We start from the raw sequence: 16006 nt of genomic DNA on the forward strand, positions 1-16006 counted from the left end.
CAGGGGTGGCTGGCGGTGTTAGAAACACAAAGGACAGAGACATGCCAGCCCTGGAAGTGAGGGCTGGAACACCAGCTGTGGGGTACACAACCCAGGATACTGCAGGGTTTTTAGCGGCACCAACAGAAACAGAGGTAAAGAGGCCAGGAGAGGTCAGTGGAGAGCAGACTGTGATCTCTCTATTCTGAGACAGAGGCTAGGATTCGTCCACTGCTGCTCCAACTCTCAGAAGAATCAGAGAAAACTGCCAGGGAAAGCCGCCAGAGAACAAAAGCCCGGAAACACCAGCTCACATTGTGCCAATCCCCATTCCTCCTTGCAGGAGACAGGGCGACTCTACTCAAACAGGGATGCCTGAATATCAGCGCGGCAGGCCCCTCCCCCAAAAGGCAGGCTAAAAAAATAAGAAGCCCACATCCCTAAGGTCCCTATAAAACAAGTGCACACTGCCTGGGTCCTGGTCAATAATTTGTGCTCTGGGCAACCCCTGCAACCTCTCCTCATCAGACTGACAAAAAGGAGAAATCCCCCCAGCAAAGAAAAGATAATGAGTCTGTGGCCTCTGCCACAGAACTGATGGATATGGATATAACCAAATTGTCAGAAATGGAGTTCAGAATAACAATGGTCAAGATGATATGCAGACTTGAAAAAAATATTAACGAAAATATTAACGAGAATATAGAATCTCTAAGAGCAAAAATGAGAGCAAATCTGGCAGAAATTAAAAATGCTATGAATCAAATGCAGTCAAGACTAGAGGCTCTGATGGCCAGGGTAAATGAGGCAGAAGAACGAATTAGTGAATTGGAGGATGGGATGGTAGAAGAGAAAGTTAAAACAGAAACTTGGCTCAAAAAAAATCCAATCTCAAGAATGTAGATTACGGGAGATTACTGACTCAATGAAACGTTCCAATGTCAGAATCATTGGCATCCTCGAGGGGGTGGAAAAGAGAGAGGTCTAGAAGAGATATTTGAACAAATTGTAGCTGAAAACTTCCCTAATCTAGCAAAGGAAACAAGCAATTGTGTCCAAGAGTCAGAGAAGACCCCTCCCAAGGTCTACCACGACAAACCTACACGACGTCATGTCAGAGTGCAATTTGCAAATATTAGATCCAAGGATACAGTATTGAAAGTGGCCAGGGCGAAGAAATTTCTCACGTACAGAGGCAAAAATATCAGAATTATGTCAGACATGTCTACACAGACCTGGAAGGACAAGAAGGGTTGGCAGGGTATTTTTAAAGCTCTATCTGAGAAAAACATGCAGCCAAGGATCCTCTATCCAGCAAGGCTGTCATTCAGAATTGGTGGAGAGATAAGGACCTTCCAGGATCACCAGACACTGACCAAATTCATAACCACAAAACCAGCCCTACAGGAGATATTAAGGGGGGTTCTATAAAAGTAAAAAGGCCCCAAGAGTGATACAGAACAGAAATTTACAATCTATAGAAACAAAGACTTCACAGGCAACATGACGTCATTAAAATCATATCTCTCAATAATCACTCTCAATGTGAATGGCCTAAATGGTCCCATAAATGCCACAGGGTTGCAGATTGGATAAAAAGACATGACCCACCCATTTGCTGTCTACAAGAGACTCATTTTGAACCTAAATATACATCTGGACTGAAAGTAAAGGGATGGAGAACCATTTTTCATGCCAATGGACCTCAAAAGAAAGCTGGGGTAGCAATTCTCATATCAGACAGATTAGATTTTAAACTAAAGACTGTAGTTAGAGATACAGAAGGACACTATATTATTCTTAAAGGATGTATCCAACCAGTGGATATGACAATTATAAACATATATGCCCCCAACAGGAGAGCAGCAAGATACACAAGCCAACTCTTAACCAGAATAAAGAGACATATAGATAAAAATACGTTAATAGTAGGGGACCTCAACACTCCACTATCAGCAATAGACAGATCACCTAAGCAGAAAATCAACAAAGAAACAAGAGCTTTGAATGCCATATTAGACGAGTTGGACCTCATAGATATATATAGAACACTACACCCCAGAACCAAAGAATACTCATTCTTTTCGAATGCACATGGAACGTTCTCCAGAATAGACCATATACTGGGTCACAAAACAGGTCTCAACCGTTACCAAAAGACTGAAATTATTCCCTGCATATTCTCAGACCACAATGCTTTGAAATTGGAACTCAATCACAAGGAAAATTTGGAAGAAACTCAAACACTTGGAAACTAAGAACCATCCTGCCCAAGAATGATTGGATAAACCAGGAAATTAAAAATCAATTTAAACAATTTATGGAGACCAAAGAGAATGAAAACACAATGGTCCAAAACCTATGGGACACTGCAAAGGCAGTCCTAAGGGGAAAATCCATAAGCATCCAAGCCTCACTCAAAAGGATAGAAAAATCTAAACTGCAGTTTTTATATTCTCACCTCAAGAAGCTGGAGCTGGAACAAAAGAAAAGGCCTAACCCATGCACAAGAAGGCAGGTGATCAAGATTAGAGCAGAGATCAATGAATTAGAAACCAGGAGCACAGTAGAACAGATCAACAGAACCAGAAGCTGGTTCTTTGAAAGAATAAATAAGATCGATAAGCCACTGGCCAGACTTATTCAAAAGAAGAGAGAAAGGACCCAAATTAATAAAATCATGAATGAAAAGGGAGAGGTCACAACCAACACAAATGAAATAGGAAGGATCATTAGAAACTTTTATCAACAGCTTTATGCCAATAAATTAAACAACTGGAAGAAATGGATGCCTTCTTGGAAACCTATAAACTACCAAGACTGAAACAGGAAGAAATTGATTTTTTAAACAGACCGATTAATTATGAAGAGATTGAAGCAGTGATCAAAAACCTCCCCCAAAAACAAGAGTCCATGGCCTGATGGATTCCCCGGGAAATTCTACCAAACATTCAAAGAAGAAATAATACCTATTTTCCTGAAGTTGTTTCAAAAAATAGAAACAGAAGAAAACTACCAAACTCATTCTATGAGGCCAGTATTACCTTGATCCCCAAACCAGGCAAAGACCCCATCAAAACGGAGAATTACAGACCAATTTCCCTGATGAATATGGATGCCAAAATTCTCAACAAGATCCTAGCTAATAGGATCCAACAGTACATTAAAAGGATTATCCAACAAGACCAAGTGGGATTCATCCCTGGGATGCAAGGGTGGTTCAACATTCACAGATCGATCAGTGTGATAGATCATATCAACAAGAAAAGAGTCAAGAACCATATGATCCTTTCAATTGATGCAGAAAAAGCATTTGACAAAATACAGCATCTTTTCCTGATTAAAACCCTTCAGAGTGTAGGGATAGAGGGTACATTCCTCAATCTCATAAAAACCATCTATGAAAAGCCTACAGAAAATATCATTCTCAATGGGGAAAAGCTGGAAGCTCTTCCCTTAAGATCAGGAACATGACAAGGATGCCCACTCTCGCCAATATTATTCAACATAGTACTAGAAGTCCTTGCAACAGCAATCAGACAACAAAAAGGGATAAAAGGTAACCAAATAGGCAAAGAAGAAGTTAAACCTTCTCTCTTCACAGATGACATGATACTCTATATGGAAAACATAAAGAATCCACCCCCAAACTACTAGAACTTATAGAGCAATTCAGTAACGTGGCGGGATACAAAATCAATGCTCAGAAATCAATTGCATTTCTATACACGAACAAGGAGACTGAAGAAAGAGAAATTAGGGAATCCATTCCATTTACAATAGCACCAAAAATCATACATTATCTTGGAATTAACTTAACCAGAGACGTAAAGGACCTATATTCTAGAAACTACAAATCACTCTTGAAAGACATTGAGGAAGACACAAAAAGATGGAAAAATATTCCATGCTCATGGATCGGAAGAATTAACATAGTTAAAATGTCTATGCTACCCAGAGCAATCTACACTTTCAATGCTATCCCGATCAAAATACCAATGACATTTTTCAAAGAACTGGAACAAACAGCCCTTAATTTTGTATGGAACCAGAAAAGGTCCCAAATTGCCAAGGAATTGTTGAAAAGGAAAAACAAAGCTGGGGGCATCACGATGCCGGATTTCAAGCTGTACTACAAAGTTGTGATCACAAAGACAGCATGGTACGGGCACAAAAACAGACACATAGACCAACAGAACAGAATAGAGAACCGGGAAATGGACCCCTGGCTCTATGGGCAACTAATCTTTGACAAAGCAGGAAAAAACATCCAGTGGAAAAAAGCCAGTCTCTTCAATAAATGGTGCTGGGAAAATTCGACAGCTACATGCAAAAGAATGAAACTTGACCACTCTCTCACACCATACACAAAGATAAACTCCAAATGGATGGAAGACCTCAATGTGAGACAGGAATCCATCAAAATCCTAGAGAAGAACATAGGCAGCAACCTCTTTGACATCGGCCACAGCAACTTTTCTCCTGACACATATCCAAAGGCAAGAGAAACAAAAGAAAAAATGAGCTTGTGGGGCTTCATCAAGATAAAAAGCTTCTGCACAGCCAAGGAAACAGTCAAAAAAACTAAGAGGCAGCCCAGGGAATGGGAGAAGATATTTGCAAATGACACTACAGATAAAAGACTGGTATCCAAGATCTACAAAGAACTTCTCAAACTCAATACATGAGAAACAAATAAACAAATCAAAAAATGGGCAGAAGATATGAACAGACACTTTTCCAATGAAGACATACAAATGGCTAACAGACACATGAAAAAATGTTCAACATCATTAGCCATCAGGGAAATTCAAATCAAAACCACATTGAGATACCACCTTATGCTAGTTAGAATGGCAAAAATTGACAACGCAGGAAACAACAAATGGTGGAGAGGATGTGGAGAAAGGGGATCCCTCTTACATTGTTGGTGGGAATGCACGTTGGTACAGCCACTGTGGAAAACAATGTGGAAGTCCCTTAAAAAGTTAAAAATTGAGCTACCCTATGACCCAGCCATTGCACTACTGGGTATTTACCCCAAAGATACAGACGTAGTGAAGAGAAGGGCCCTATGCACCCCAATGTTCATAGCAGCATTGTCCACAATGGCTAAATTGTGGAAGGAGCTGAGATGCCCTTCAACAGATGACTGGATTAAGAAGATGTTGTCCATATATACAATGGAATATTACTCAGCCATCAAAAAGAATGATTTCTCAACATTTGCTACAACATGGACCTGAGGAGATAATGCTAAGAGAAATACGTCAAGCAGAGAAAGACAATTATCATATGGTTTTACTCATTTATGGAACATAAGAAGAAGGAAGATCGGTAGAAGAAGGGGGGGTTAAAGAGAAGGGGGGAATGAACCATGAGAGACTATGGACTCTGGGAAACAAACTGAGGGCTTCAGAGGGGAGGGGGGTGGGGGAATGGGATAGGCTGGTGATGGGTAGTAAGGAGGGCACGTATTGCATGGTGCACTGGGTGTTATACGCAAGTAATGAATCATGGAACTTTACATCAAAAACTAGGGATGTACTGTATGGCGACTAACATAATATAATAAAAGATATTATAAAAAAAACAAAGATGAGCACAGGTAATGTGTAGAATTGCTGAATCAGTATATTGTACACCTGAAACTAATATAACACTGTGTTAATTATACTTGAATAAAAAACTGAGGAAAAAAAAGAACTAGAAAAACCAAGAACTTGTAAAATACATATTTAACTTTAACGAAAAAGAGTAGTGTTAGTGAATCCAGCTTTGCGATTTGTATTATTGAATGCTGGAAGGAAAAATTTACAAACAGGATAACTAAATAATTTATTATCCAAATTGAGACGCTTTTGAGAGTGAATTAATTCACTACTAATAAGAAAGCTGGAAAATTTAGGCATAGACCCAGGCTAACCTGGGCAAACTGGAATGCGTGGTTAGCATACTTAAAATGTCTCTCAGGCACAAACCCAAAGCAGAACAATTATTCTTCCCCAAAATCACCTCCTCTCTTCAAGGTTCTTAGTCAGAAGTGTGCTAATCCTCTTATCTTTAACCAAACAGAGATCAATATTAAATTTTAAAAACAGTGTTCTCAGCTGTGAGTCACTGACACTCACTGAATATGGACATTCCCTTTTCCTCAGAGAGAAAGGACAAACACTTCCTGACAATAGAAGTACCAATTTATTGCCTTGGCTTTTATCTTACCTGAGCTATATATATGCCATTATGGATTCGCCCATCTTTCTCATGATCCTTTGTTTTCTGTAATATTTGCCATATTTTGTTTCTAAATCCATCCTGCTCATCATCTCCCCGAAGCTCCCATGACATTTTCACCAGGTTATACATTAAGCCGTAGTATCCAATCCATATCACCTGATCACCTGCTGAAAAAGGTATATTCTTTGGGAAAACATTGTTTTATTCATCTTAGAAAAGCACAGTTTTGTAAAAAGAAAAAACTTGGTTTTGCTAATATTTTAAAGTCTGAAATTCTGAGCTTTGGAATTCGTTTTACTCTTCACAGCTCTTACTCCTTTAATTTTAAAAGATCACAGATTATTTTAAAATTTCCAGCCATAAGAAAAGATCTGCACCTAACTAGTATCATACCTCATAAATTTAAAGTTGGACAGGCAAACCAGGTGTATTAAAAAAAAAAACAACCTTCAGGATTCAAGGAAAGAGGCACTTGTTTAAGGCAATAGGAACACTTAGACCACGATGGTGAATTTTTATAATGAACTAGAGAACAGGAGAAAAATCACTGCCTTTTATAAAAATGACCAAGCTTTATGAAACATGGCATTTGAACCAAGAAGAAAGCCTTGAAAATAATGTGAAAAGCAGACAAAAATTGCTAATATAATTATAGGCTGGAAGATTTTTTTTTTAAATAATAGAGACATAATTCAACTGAAATAGAGGAAAGGGAACAATGAATCCAGAAGAGATTTTTTAAAGTCTAAGACACTTCTCCTTCTAAGACTTATATACCAATTAGTAATTTATATAAATTATCAAGGTCTACTTTTAAAACATACTTCTCCCATATAGAAAGGAAAAAGAAGTTTCTCTTTACTCTTTATCTTAATTCTTATTTCTTACCTTATTGCTATGCAATACTATTCAGGAAAAGAGAATTCTTTTTTTTTTTTAAGATTTTATTTATTTATTTGAGAGATACAGAGTGAGAGCATGAGCTGGGGTGGAGGGGTCAGAGGAGCAGGAAAAGCGGACTCCCTGCTCAGTAGGGAGCCCAACCATGCAGGGCACCATCCCAGGACCCTGGGATCATGATCTGAGCTGAAGGCAGCCGCTTAACCAATTGAGCCACCCAGGTGTCCCCAGAAGAGAATTTCCATTTAGGTAGTGATGAGATAAATTTGGAGAAAAAAATAATACAGCAAGTCTCAAAGAGTATATGAACAAAGTTAGCCAAAGAGCAACATGAAAGTACCAAGTATTCTGAAGCAGGTAAGAAAAACAAGAGGAAGAGAAGGTTCAGGAAGGGAGATGGAAGGGTTTCAGAGTCAATTAAATTCTGTATTGTACTGTCTCTTAAATCCTGACAATAGCCTATACGACACTGGAACTCATCAGTGCTCTTCTTGAATAAAGATATAAGTACAGGAGGAGTTAAGATGGCGGAGGAGTAGGGGACCCCTTTTTCAGCCGGTCCCCTGAGTCGAGCTGGATAGGTACCAGGCCAGCCTAAATAACCACGGAATCAGCCTGAGACGCAGGATGATGCATCTGGATCTCTACAAATGAACATCTCCAGCGCTGAGTATTGAGGTACGAAGAGGGGAGCTGTAAACCGTGCACGGATATCGGAAGATAAACGGAAGGGGGAGGGAGCCGCCGCGTTTGGGCTCCGGGAAGCGGCAGCCAACTGCACGGGGGAGCGGGCGGACTCACAGAGGGCACCCGCGAGAGAGCGGACTGAGACCGGTGAGCCGTGAACGCTCGCGCCACCAGGCATCTCCCGGAACACCGGAATCCCGGTGTGCTCACGGGATCCAGACTGAGACCAGGAACTCCCGGAGCACGCACGGGGCGGCTGGCGGCTGGCGGGCCACCTGCACGGGGGAGCGGGCGGACTCGTGGTCGGCACCCGCAAAACAGCAGACTGAGACCCTGAACCGGGTGCGCGCGCCACCAGGCTTCTCACGAAACTCCGGAATCGAGGTGTGCTCACCGGGCATAGACTGAGACCGGGAGACCCGGGAGCGCGCGGGGCGGCCGGTGGCTGGCGGCATTAGAAACACAAAGGACAGAGACGCGCCGGCCCTGGAAGTGAGGGCAGGGACGCCGGGTGTGGGGCTCACATCCCGGGACGCTGCAGGGTTGAGCAGCACCAACAGTAATAGAGTTAAAGTGGCCAGAACATCAGTGGAGAACGGGCCGCAATCCCTCTGTTCTGCGACAATGCAGCCTCTGCTGCTCTGACTCTCAGAAGAGGCACAGCAAACCGCCAGGGAAAGCCGCCAGAGAACAAAAGCCTGGAAATACCGGCTCAGAGAGTGCCCATCCCCATCCCCCCCTCGCAGGGGACACGGAGACTCTACCCAAACAGGGTTGCCTGAGTATCGGCGCGGCAGGCCCCTCCCCCAGAACACAGAAGGCAGGCTGAAAAATCAAGAAGCCCACAACCCCAGGCGCCTGGGTGGCGCCGTCATTGAGCTCCTGTCTTCGGCTTAGGGCGTGATCCCGGCGTTCCGGAAAGGAGTCCCTCATCGGGCTCCTCCGCTGGGAGCCTGCTTCTTCCTCTCTCACTCCCCTGCTTCTGTTTCATTCTTGCTGACTGTCTGTCTCCCTCTCTCAGATAAGTAAATAAATAAAATCTTTAAAGAAGAAGCCCACATCTCTAAGATCCCTATAAAACAAGGGGCACGGCCTGGGACCCAGTCAATAATTTTGGGCTCTGGAAACCCCGCAACCTCTCTTCATCAGAATGACAAGAAGGAGAAGCCCCCCCCCAGCAAAGAAAAGACAGTGAGTCAGTGGACTCTGCCACAGAAGTAACGGATATGGATGTAACCAAATTATTAGAAATGGGATTCAGAGTAACAATGGTCAAGATAATGAGTAGACTTGAAAAAAGTATTCAGGAAAATATTACTGAGAATATAGAATCCCTAAGGGCGGAAATGAGAGCGAATTTGACAGAAATTAACAATTCTATGAGCCAAATGCAGGCAAAACTAGAGGCTCTGACGGCCAGGGTCACGGAAGCGGAGGAAAGGGTTAGTGAATTGGAGGATGGGTTAATAGAGGAAAAAATAAAAATAGAAGATGGTCTTAAAAAAATCCACGCCCACGAATGTTGGCTACGGGAGATTACTGACTCAACGAAACGATCCAATGTTAGAATCATCGGCATCCCCGAGGGGGTGGAGAAAAACAGAGGTCTAGAAGAGATATTTGAACAAATTGTAGCTGAAAACTTCCCTAATCTAGCAAGGGAAACAAAAATTCGTGTCCAAGAGGCAGAGAGGACCCCTCCCAAGCTCAACCATGACAGACCTACACCACGTCACGTCATAGTGCATTTCGCAAATATGAGATCCAAGGATACAGTATTGAAAGCGGCCAGGGCAAAGAAATTTCTCACGTACCAAGGCAAAGGCATCAGAATTACATCAGACCTGTCTACACAGACCTGGAATGAGAGAAAGGGTTGGGGGAGCATTTTTAAAGCTCTTTCAGAGAAAAACATGCAGCCAAGGATCCTTTATCCAGCAAGGCTGTCATTCAGAATTTATGGAGAAATAAAGACATTTCAGAATCGTCAGTCACTAGCCAATTTCGTAACCACGAAACCAGCCCTACAGGAGGTATTACGGGGGGTTCTATAAAAGTAAAAAGGCCCCAAGAGTGATATAAAACAGAAAGTCACAGCCAATACAAACAAAGACTTTACTGACAACATGCCAGAATTAAAAGCATATCTCTCAGTACTCAGCCTGAACATTAATGGTTTAAATTCTTGCTTCAAACGCCACAGGGTTGCAGATTGGATAAAAAGAAATGACCCATCCATTTGCTGTCTACAAGAGACTCATTTCGAGCCCAAAGATGCATTCAGACTGAGAGTAAGGGGATGGAGTACCATCTTTCACGCAAATGGACCTCAAAAGAAAGCTGGGGTAGCAATTCTCATATCAGATAAATTGGATTTTAAACTACAGACTATAGTTAGAGATGCAGAAGGGCACTATATTATTCTTAAAGGAAGTATTCAACAAGTGGATATGACAATTATAAATATATATGCCCCCAACAGGGGAGCAGCAAGATACACAAGCCAACTCTTAACCAGAATAAAGAGACATATAGATAAAAATACATTAATAGTAGGGGACCTCAACACTCCACTCTCAGAAATAGACAGAACACCCTGGCAAAAACTAAGCAAAGAATCAAAGGCTTTGAATGCCATACTCGACGAGTTGGACCTCTTAGATATATATAGAACACTACACCCCAGAACCAAAGAATACTCATTCTATTCTAATGCCCATGGAACATTTTCAAGAATAGACCATGTTCTGGGACACAAAACAGGTCTCAGCCGATACCAAAAGATTGAAATTATCCCCTGCATATTCTCAGACCACAACGCTCTGAAATTGGAACTCAACCACAAGGAAAAATTTGGAAGAAACTCAAACACTTGGAGACTAAGAACCATCCTGCTCAGGAATGACTCGATAAACCAGGAAATCAAAAATCAAATTAAACAATTTATGGAGACCAATGAGAATGAAAATACAACAGTCCAAAACCTATGGGATACTGCAAAGGCAGTCCTAAGGGGGAAATACATAGCCATCCAAGCCTCACTCAAAAGAATAGAAAAATCGAAAATGCAGTTTTTATATTCTCACCTCAAGAAGCTGGAACAGCAACAGAGGTACAGGCCTAATCCACGCACAAGGAAGCAGTTGACCAAAATTAGAGCTGAAATCAATCAAGCAGAAACCAGAAGTACAGTAGAGCAGATCAACAGGACTAGAAGCTGGTTCTTGGAGAGAATCAATAAAATTGACAGACCACTGGCAAGACTTATCCAAAAGAAAAGAGAAAGGACCCAGATTATTAAAATTATGAATGAAAAAGGAGAGGTCACGACGAACACCATTGAAATTGGAAGGATTATTAGAAATTTTTATCAACAGCTATATGCCAATAAACTAAGCAATCTGGAAGAGATGGAATCCTTCCTGGAAACCTATAAACTACCAAGATTGAAAAAGGAAGAAATTGATTTCTTAAACAGGCCAATTAATTATGAAGAAATTGAGTCAGTGATAAACAACCTTCCAAATAACAAAACTCCAGGCCCGGACGGTTTTCCTGGGGAATTCTACCAAACATTCAAGGAAGAAATAATACCTATTCTCCTAAAGCTATTTCAAAAAATAGAAACAGAAGGAAAGCTACCAAACTCATTCTATGAGGCCAATATTACCTTGATCCCCAAACCAGGCAAAGACCCCCTCAAAAAGGAGAATTACAGACCGATTTCCCTAATGAATATGGACGCCAAAATCCTCAACAAGATACTTGCTATTAGAATCCAACAGTTCATTAAAAGGATTATCCACCACGATCAAGTGGGATTCATACCTGGGATGCAAGCGTGGTTCAATATTCGCAAATCAATCAGCGTGATACATCATATCAACAAGAAAAGACTCAAGAACCATATGATCCTCTCAATCGATGCCGAAAAAGCATTTGACAAAATACAGCATCCTTTCCTGATTAAAACCCTTCAGAGTGTAGGAATAGAAGGTACATTTCTCAATCTCATAAAAACCATCTATGAAAAGCCTACTGCAAATATTATTCTCAATGGGGAAAAGCTGGAAGCCTTTCCCTTAAGATCAGGAACACGACAAGGATGCCCACTCTCGCCACTATTATTCAACATAGTACTAGAAGTCCTTGCAACAGCAATCAGACAACAAAAAGGGATCAAAGGTATTCAAATCGGCAAAGAAGAAGTCAAAATGTCTCTCTTCGCAGACGACATGATACTCTATATGGAAAACCCAAAAGAAGCCACTCCCAAACTATTAGAAGTTATAGAGCAATTCAGTAACATGGCGGGATACAAAATCCATGCTCAGAAATCAGTTGCATTTCTGTACACGAATAACGAGAACGAAGAAAGAGAAATCAGGGAATCCATCCCATTTACAATAGCACCAAAAACCATACGTTACCTTGGAATTAACTTAACCAGAGACGTAAAGGACCTTTATTCTAGAAACTATAAATCACTCTTAAAAGACATTGAGGAAGACATAAAAAGATGGAAAGATATTCCATGCTCATGGATCGGAAGAATTAACATAGTTAAAATGTCCATGCTACCCAGAGCAATCTACACTTTCAATGCTATCCTGATCAAAATACCGAGAACGTTTTTCAAAGAACTGGAACAAATAGTCCTTAAATTTGTATGGAACCAGAAAAGACCCCGAATCTCCAAGGAACTGTTGAAAAGGAAAAACAAAGCTGGGGGCATCACAATGCCGGATTTCGAGCTGTACTACAAAGCTGTGATCACAAAGACAGCATGGTACTGGCACAAAAACAGACACATAGACCAATGGAACAGAATAGAGAGCCCAGAAATGGACCCTCAGCTCTTTGGGCAACTAATCTTTGATAAAGCAGGAAAAAACATCCGGTGGGAAAAAGACAGTCTCTTCAATAAATGGTGCTGGGAAAATTGGACAGCTACATGCAAAAGAATGAAACATGACCACTATCTCACACCATACACAAAAATAAACTCCAAATGGATGAAAGACCTCGATGTGAGACAGGAATCCATCAAAATTCTAGAGGAGAACATAGGCAGCAACCTCTACGACATCAGCCATAGCAACCTTTTTCATGACACATCCCCAAAGGCAAGAGAAACAAAAGATAAAATGAATTTATGGGACTTCATCAAGATTAAAAGTTTCTGCACAGCCAAGGAAACAGTCAGAAAAACTAAGAGGCAGCCCACGGAATGGGAGAAGATATTTGCAAATGACACTACAGATAAAGGACTGGTATCCAAGATCTACAAAGAACTTCTCAAACTCAATACACGAGAAACAAATAAACAAATCAAAAAATGGGCAGAAGATATGAACAGACACTTTCCCAATGAAGACATACAAATGGCTAACAGACACATGAAAAAATGTTCAAAATCATTAGCCATCAAGGAAATTCAAATCAAAACCACACTGAGATACCACCTTACGCCAGTTAGAATGGCAAAAATAGACAAGGCAAGAAACAACAATTGTTGGAGAGGATGTGGAGAAAGGGGATCCCTCCTACATTGTTGGTGGGAATGCAAGTTGGTACAGCCACTCTGGAAAACAGTGTGGAGGTCCCTTAAAAAGTTAAAAATTGAGCTACCCTATGACCCAGCCATTGCACTACTGGGTGTTTACCCCAAAGATACAGACGTAGTGAAGAGAAGGGCCATATGCACCCCAATGTTCATAGCAGCAATGTCCACAATAGCTAAATCGTGGAAGGAGCCGAGATGCCCTGCAACAGATGACTGGATTAAGAAGTTGTGGTCCATATATACAATGGAATATTACTCAGCAATCAGAAAGAATGAGTTCTCAACATTTGCTACAACATGGACGGCACTGGAGGAGATAATGCTTAGTGAAATAAGTCAAGCAGAGAAAGACAACTATCATATGATTTCTCTCATCTATGGAACATAAGAACTAGAATGATCAGTAGGGGAAGAAAGGGATAAAGAAAGGGGGGGTAATCAGAAGGGGGAATGAAACATGAGAGACTATGGACTATGAGAAACAAACTGAGGGCTACAGAGGGGAGGGGGGTGGGGGAATGGGATAGACAGGTGATGGGTAGTAAGGAGGGCACATATTGCATGGTGCACTGGGTGTTATACACAACTAATGAATCATCGAGCCTTACATCGAAAACCGGGGATGTACTGTATGGTGACTAACATAATATAATAAAAAATCATTATAAAAAAAAAAAGATATAAGTACAATATGAAAAAGTCAAAATCCTTAACTTTTCCTAATTCAATATAGATTTTTATAATCCAGACTAGTAATAATAATTGTTACTATTATTGTAACTAGAAAACTTGGGCATTCCTACTATTATGTGCCCTTATTCTAGTCCTCACTACAATCCCTGCTATGAAGACCATCTTATACTTAGCATAATAGAAGGAACATATGACCTTCAACTTGTTTGAAAGTCCCCTAGCATTACACAGCTGATGAGTGACAGAACCAGGTGAAGGTGAGTCTAATCTTATCCCACTCAGCACAGCCTTTCCAATTCAGACAAGTGCTTTTCCTTCCTTTTGTTCCATTCATAGGAAAGGAAGAGACTAGAAGGTAGAAAGAGGAGGCAGAAGTGAAAGTATGTACACATCTTAAAAGTGGGAGGAGGAAGGCAAATGTCCAGCTTCCAAGCTTAAGACATCTTTCATCCTTTCTATTGATACTTTGAAAGAGATAGTATAAATTGCAAATACAAGGTTACAGTTAAGCAGACAATTCTTTTGAAAATGTAATTTCCCCCCACAAAAACTTAACAAGTTAAAATTAGCATGCTGCAGTATTTGAAATTATATGTATGAATTGATGTCAGCAAGATGATAGGATAGGAAATCCCCAGCCCTCATTCCCTCATAGAAACAATTTGGCAGCCATCCATAAACACAAGTGTCCTTTTCAGGACCTTGGGATCCAGGTAAGAAGTTGCGAAACCCCAGTGGAACCCAAGACTGAGTAGGCAGTCCCAGACCCAGGTGGCACTCCTGTTGGCACTTACTGGTGCCAGCCGAGGACCTGGATGCATCCTTGCCCCACTGTGAACTCAGCTCCAGCCCCGGTTATCCACAGTCTTATCTACCAAAGGACCCAGGAGGACCCATGCCTGTTGGTGCCCCCAGTAACAGATTCACTGTGTGTGAGCCCTGAAACAGCTCCGTGACCTGGCTCCAGCCTCACTCTCCCTTGGTCCAGAGGCAGCTCTTCCCACCCAGGAACCACCCATGGACCTGGTAGCAGTGTGCTCAGGGAAGTGGAGGGGGCCATATCCACTTGTACCCCAGGTAACAGGCCTAATATCTGTAGATGCAGAGGTGGTTCCATAACCAGGCTTCTGCCTTGTTCATCCGTGGTCCTGGAGGTGGTCCCATCTGCTTTGGGATGCGTGACAGGAACTGTGCCTACTCATTCCTTTGGCAACAGGCCTACTGACTCCTAGTAGAGAGGTAGCTACATAGTGAGGGTCTCAAACTGAGCTGAGGTAAAGAGTTCATATTAGAAATGGGTAAGGGGCGCCTAGCTAGCTCAGTCAGTGGACATGCAATTCCGATCTTGGGGTTGTGAGTTCAAGCCCCATGTTGAGCATAGAGTTTAGTTTAAAAAAAGACTTGCTGGGGCACCTGGCTGGCTCAGTTGGTAGAGCACGCAACTCTTCATCTCAGGGCTGTGAATTAGAGCCCCAAGCTGGGCATACAAGCTACTTTTTAAAAACGGATAAGGTAAAATAACTACAGATAAATGGGGTCAGATTAAGTGGTAGATATTTGAGCAAAAGAGTAGTGATCTATATGTTCAATGAAATGTTATGTCTATTCAAGCAATAAACTGAGAAACCAATGTGGGAATTTTATGAGGTAATCTAGGCCTTTACTGTGATGAGCAGTAGAAGCTTGGAGAGTAAAGGACAAACAAGATGTTGTGGAGAAGATCTAATAATGCTACTTAGCTATGGAGGAGGAGGAAAGAACGAAGGGGAAAGGAATAGTACATTTTTAAGCTAAGGAACTTGAAACAATAATGAAATCACTTGCAGAAAAGACATCACTGTAGAGGACCAGTTAGGGGAGAAAGGAGATACAATACTATTTGGAAAATGTGGCATGGCCGGGCATGAGGAGTATCTAATTTTCAGAGGTCTGTAACTTGTAAAA

At 41.5% G+C, this 16006-nt stretch overlaps 1 protein-coding gene across 3 annotated transcripts in view; it reads right to left on the reverse strand.

Annotated features, from left to right (window-relative positions):
- The window catches only part of TMEM232 (transmembrane protein 232), a 246962-nt gene that overhangs the window by 137681 nt on the left and 93275 nt on the right, over positions 1-16006 (reverse strand). For all 3 annotated transcript variants that reach the window (XM_057307004.1, XM_057307002.1, XM_057307003.1), the window contains one exon: positions 6202-6383. In XM_057307004.1, the coding sequence (XP_057162987.1) occupies positions 6202-6383 (182 nt within the window). The remainder of the gene's footprint in view (positions 1-6201; positions 6384-16006) is intronic.

This window comes from Ursus arctos, unplaced genomic scaffold, assembly GCF_023065955.2.
Source record: "Ursus arctos isolate Adak ecotype North America unplaced genomic scaffold, UrsArc2.0 scaffold_5, whole genome shotgun sequence".
NCBI classification, from domain to species: domain Eukaryota; kingdom Metazoa; phylum Chordata; class Mammalia; order Carnivora; family Ursidae; genus Ursus; species Ursus arctos.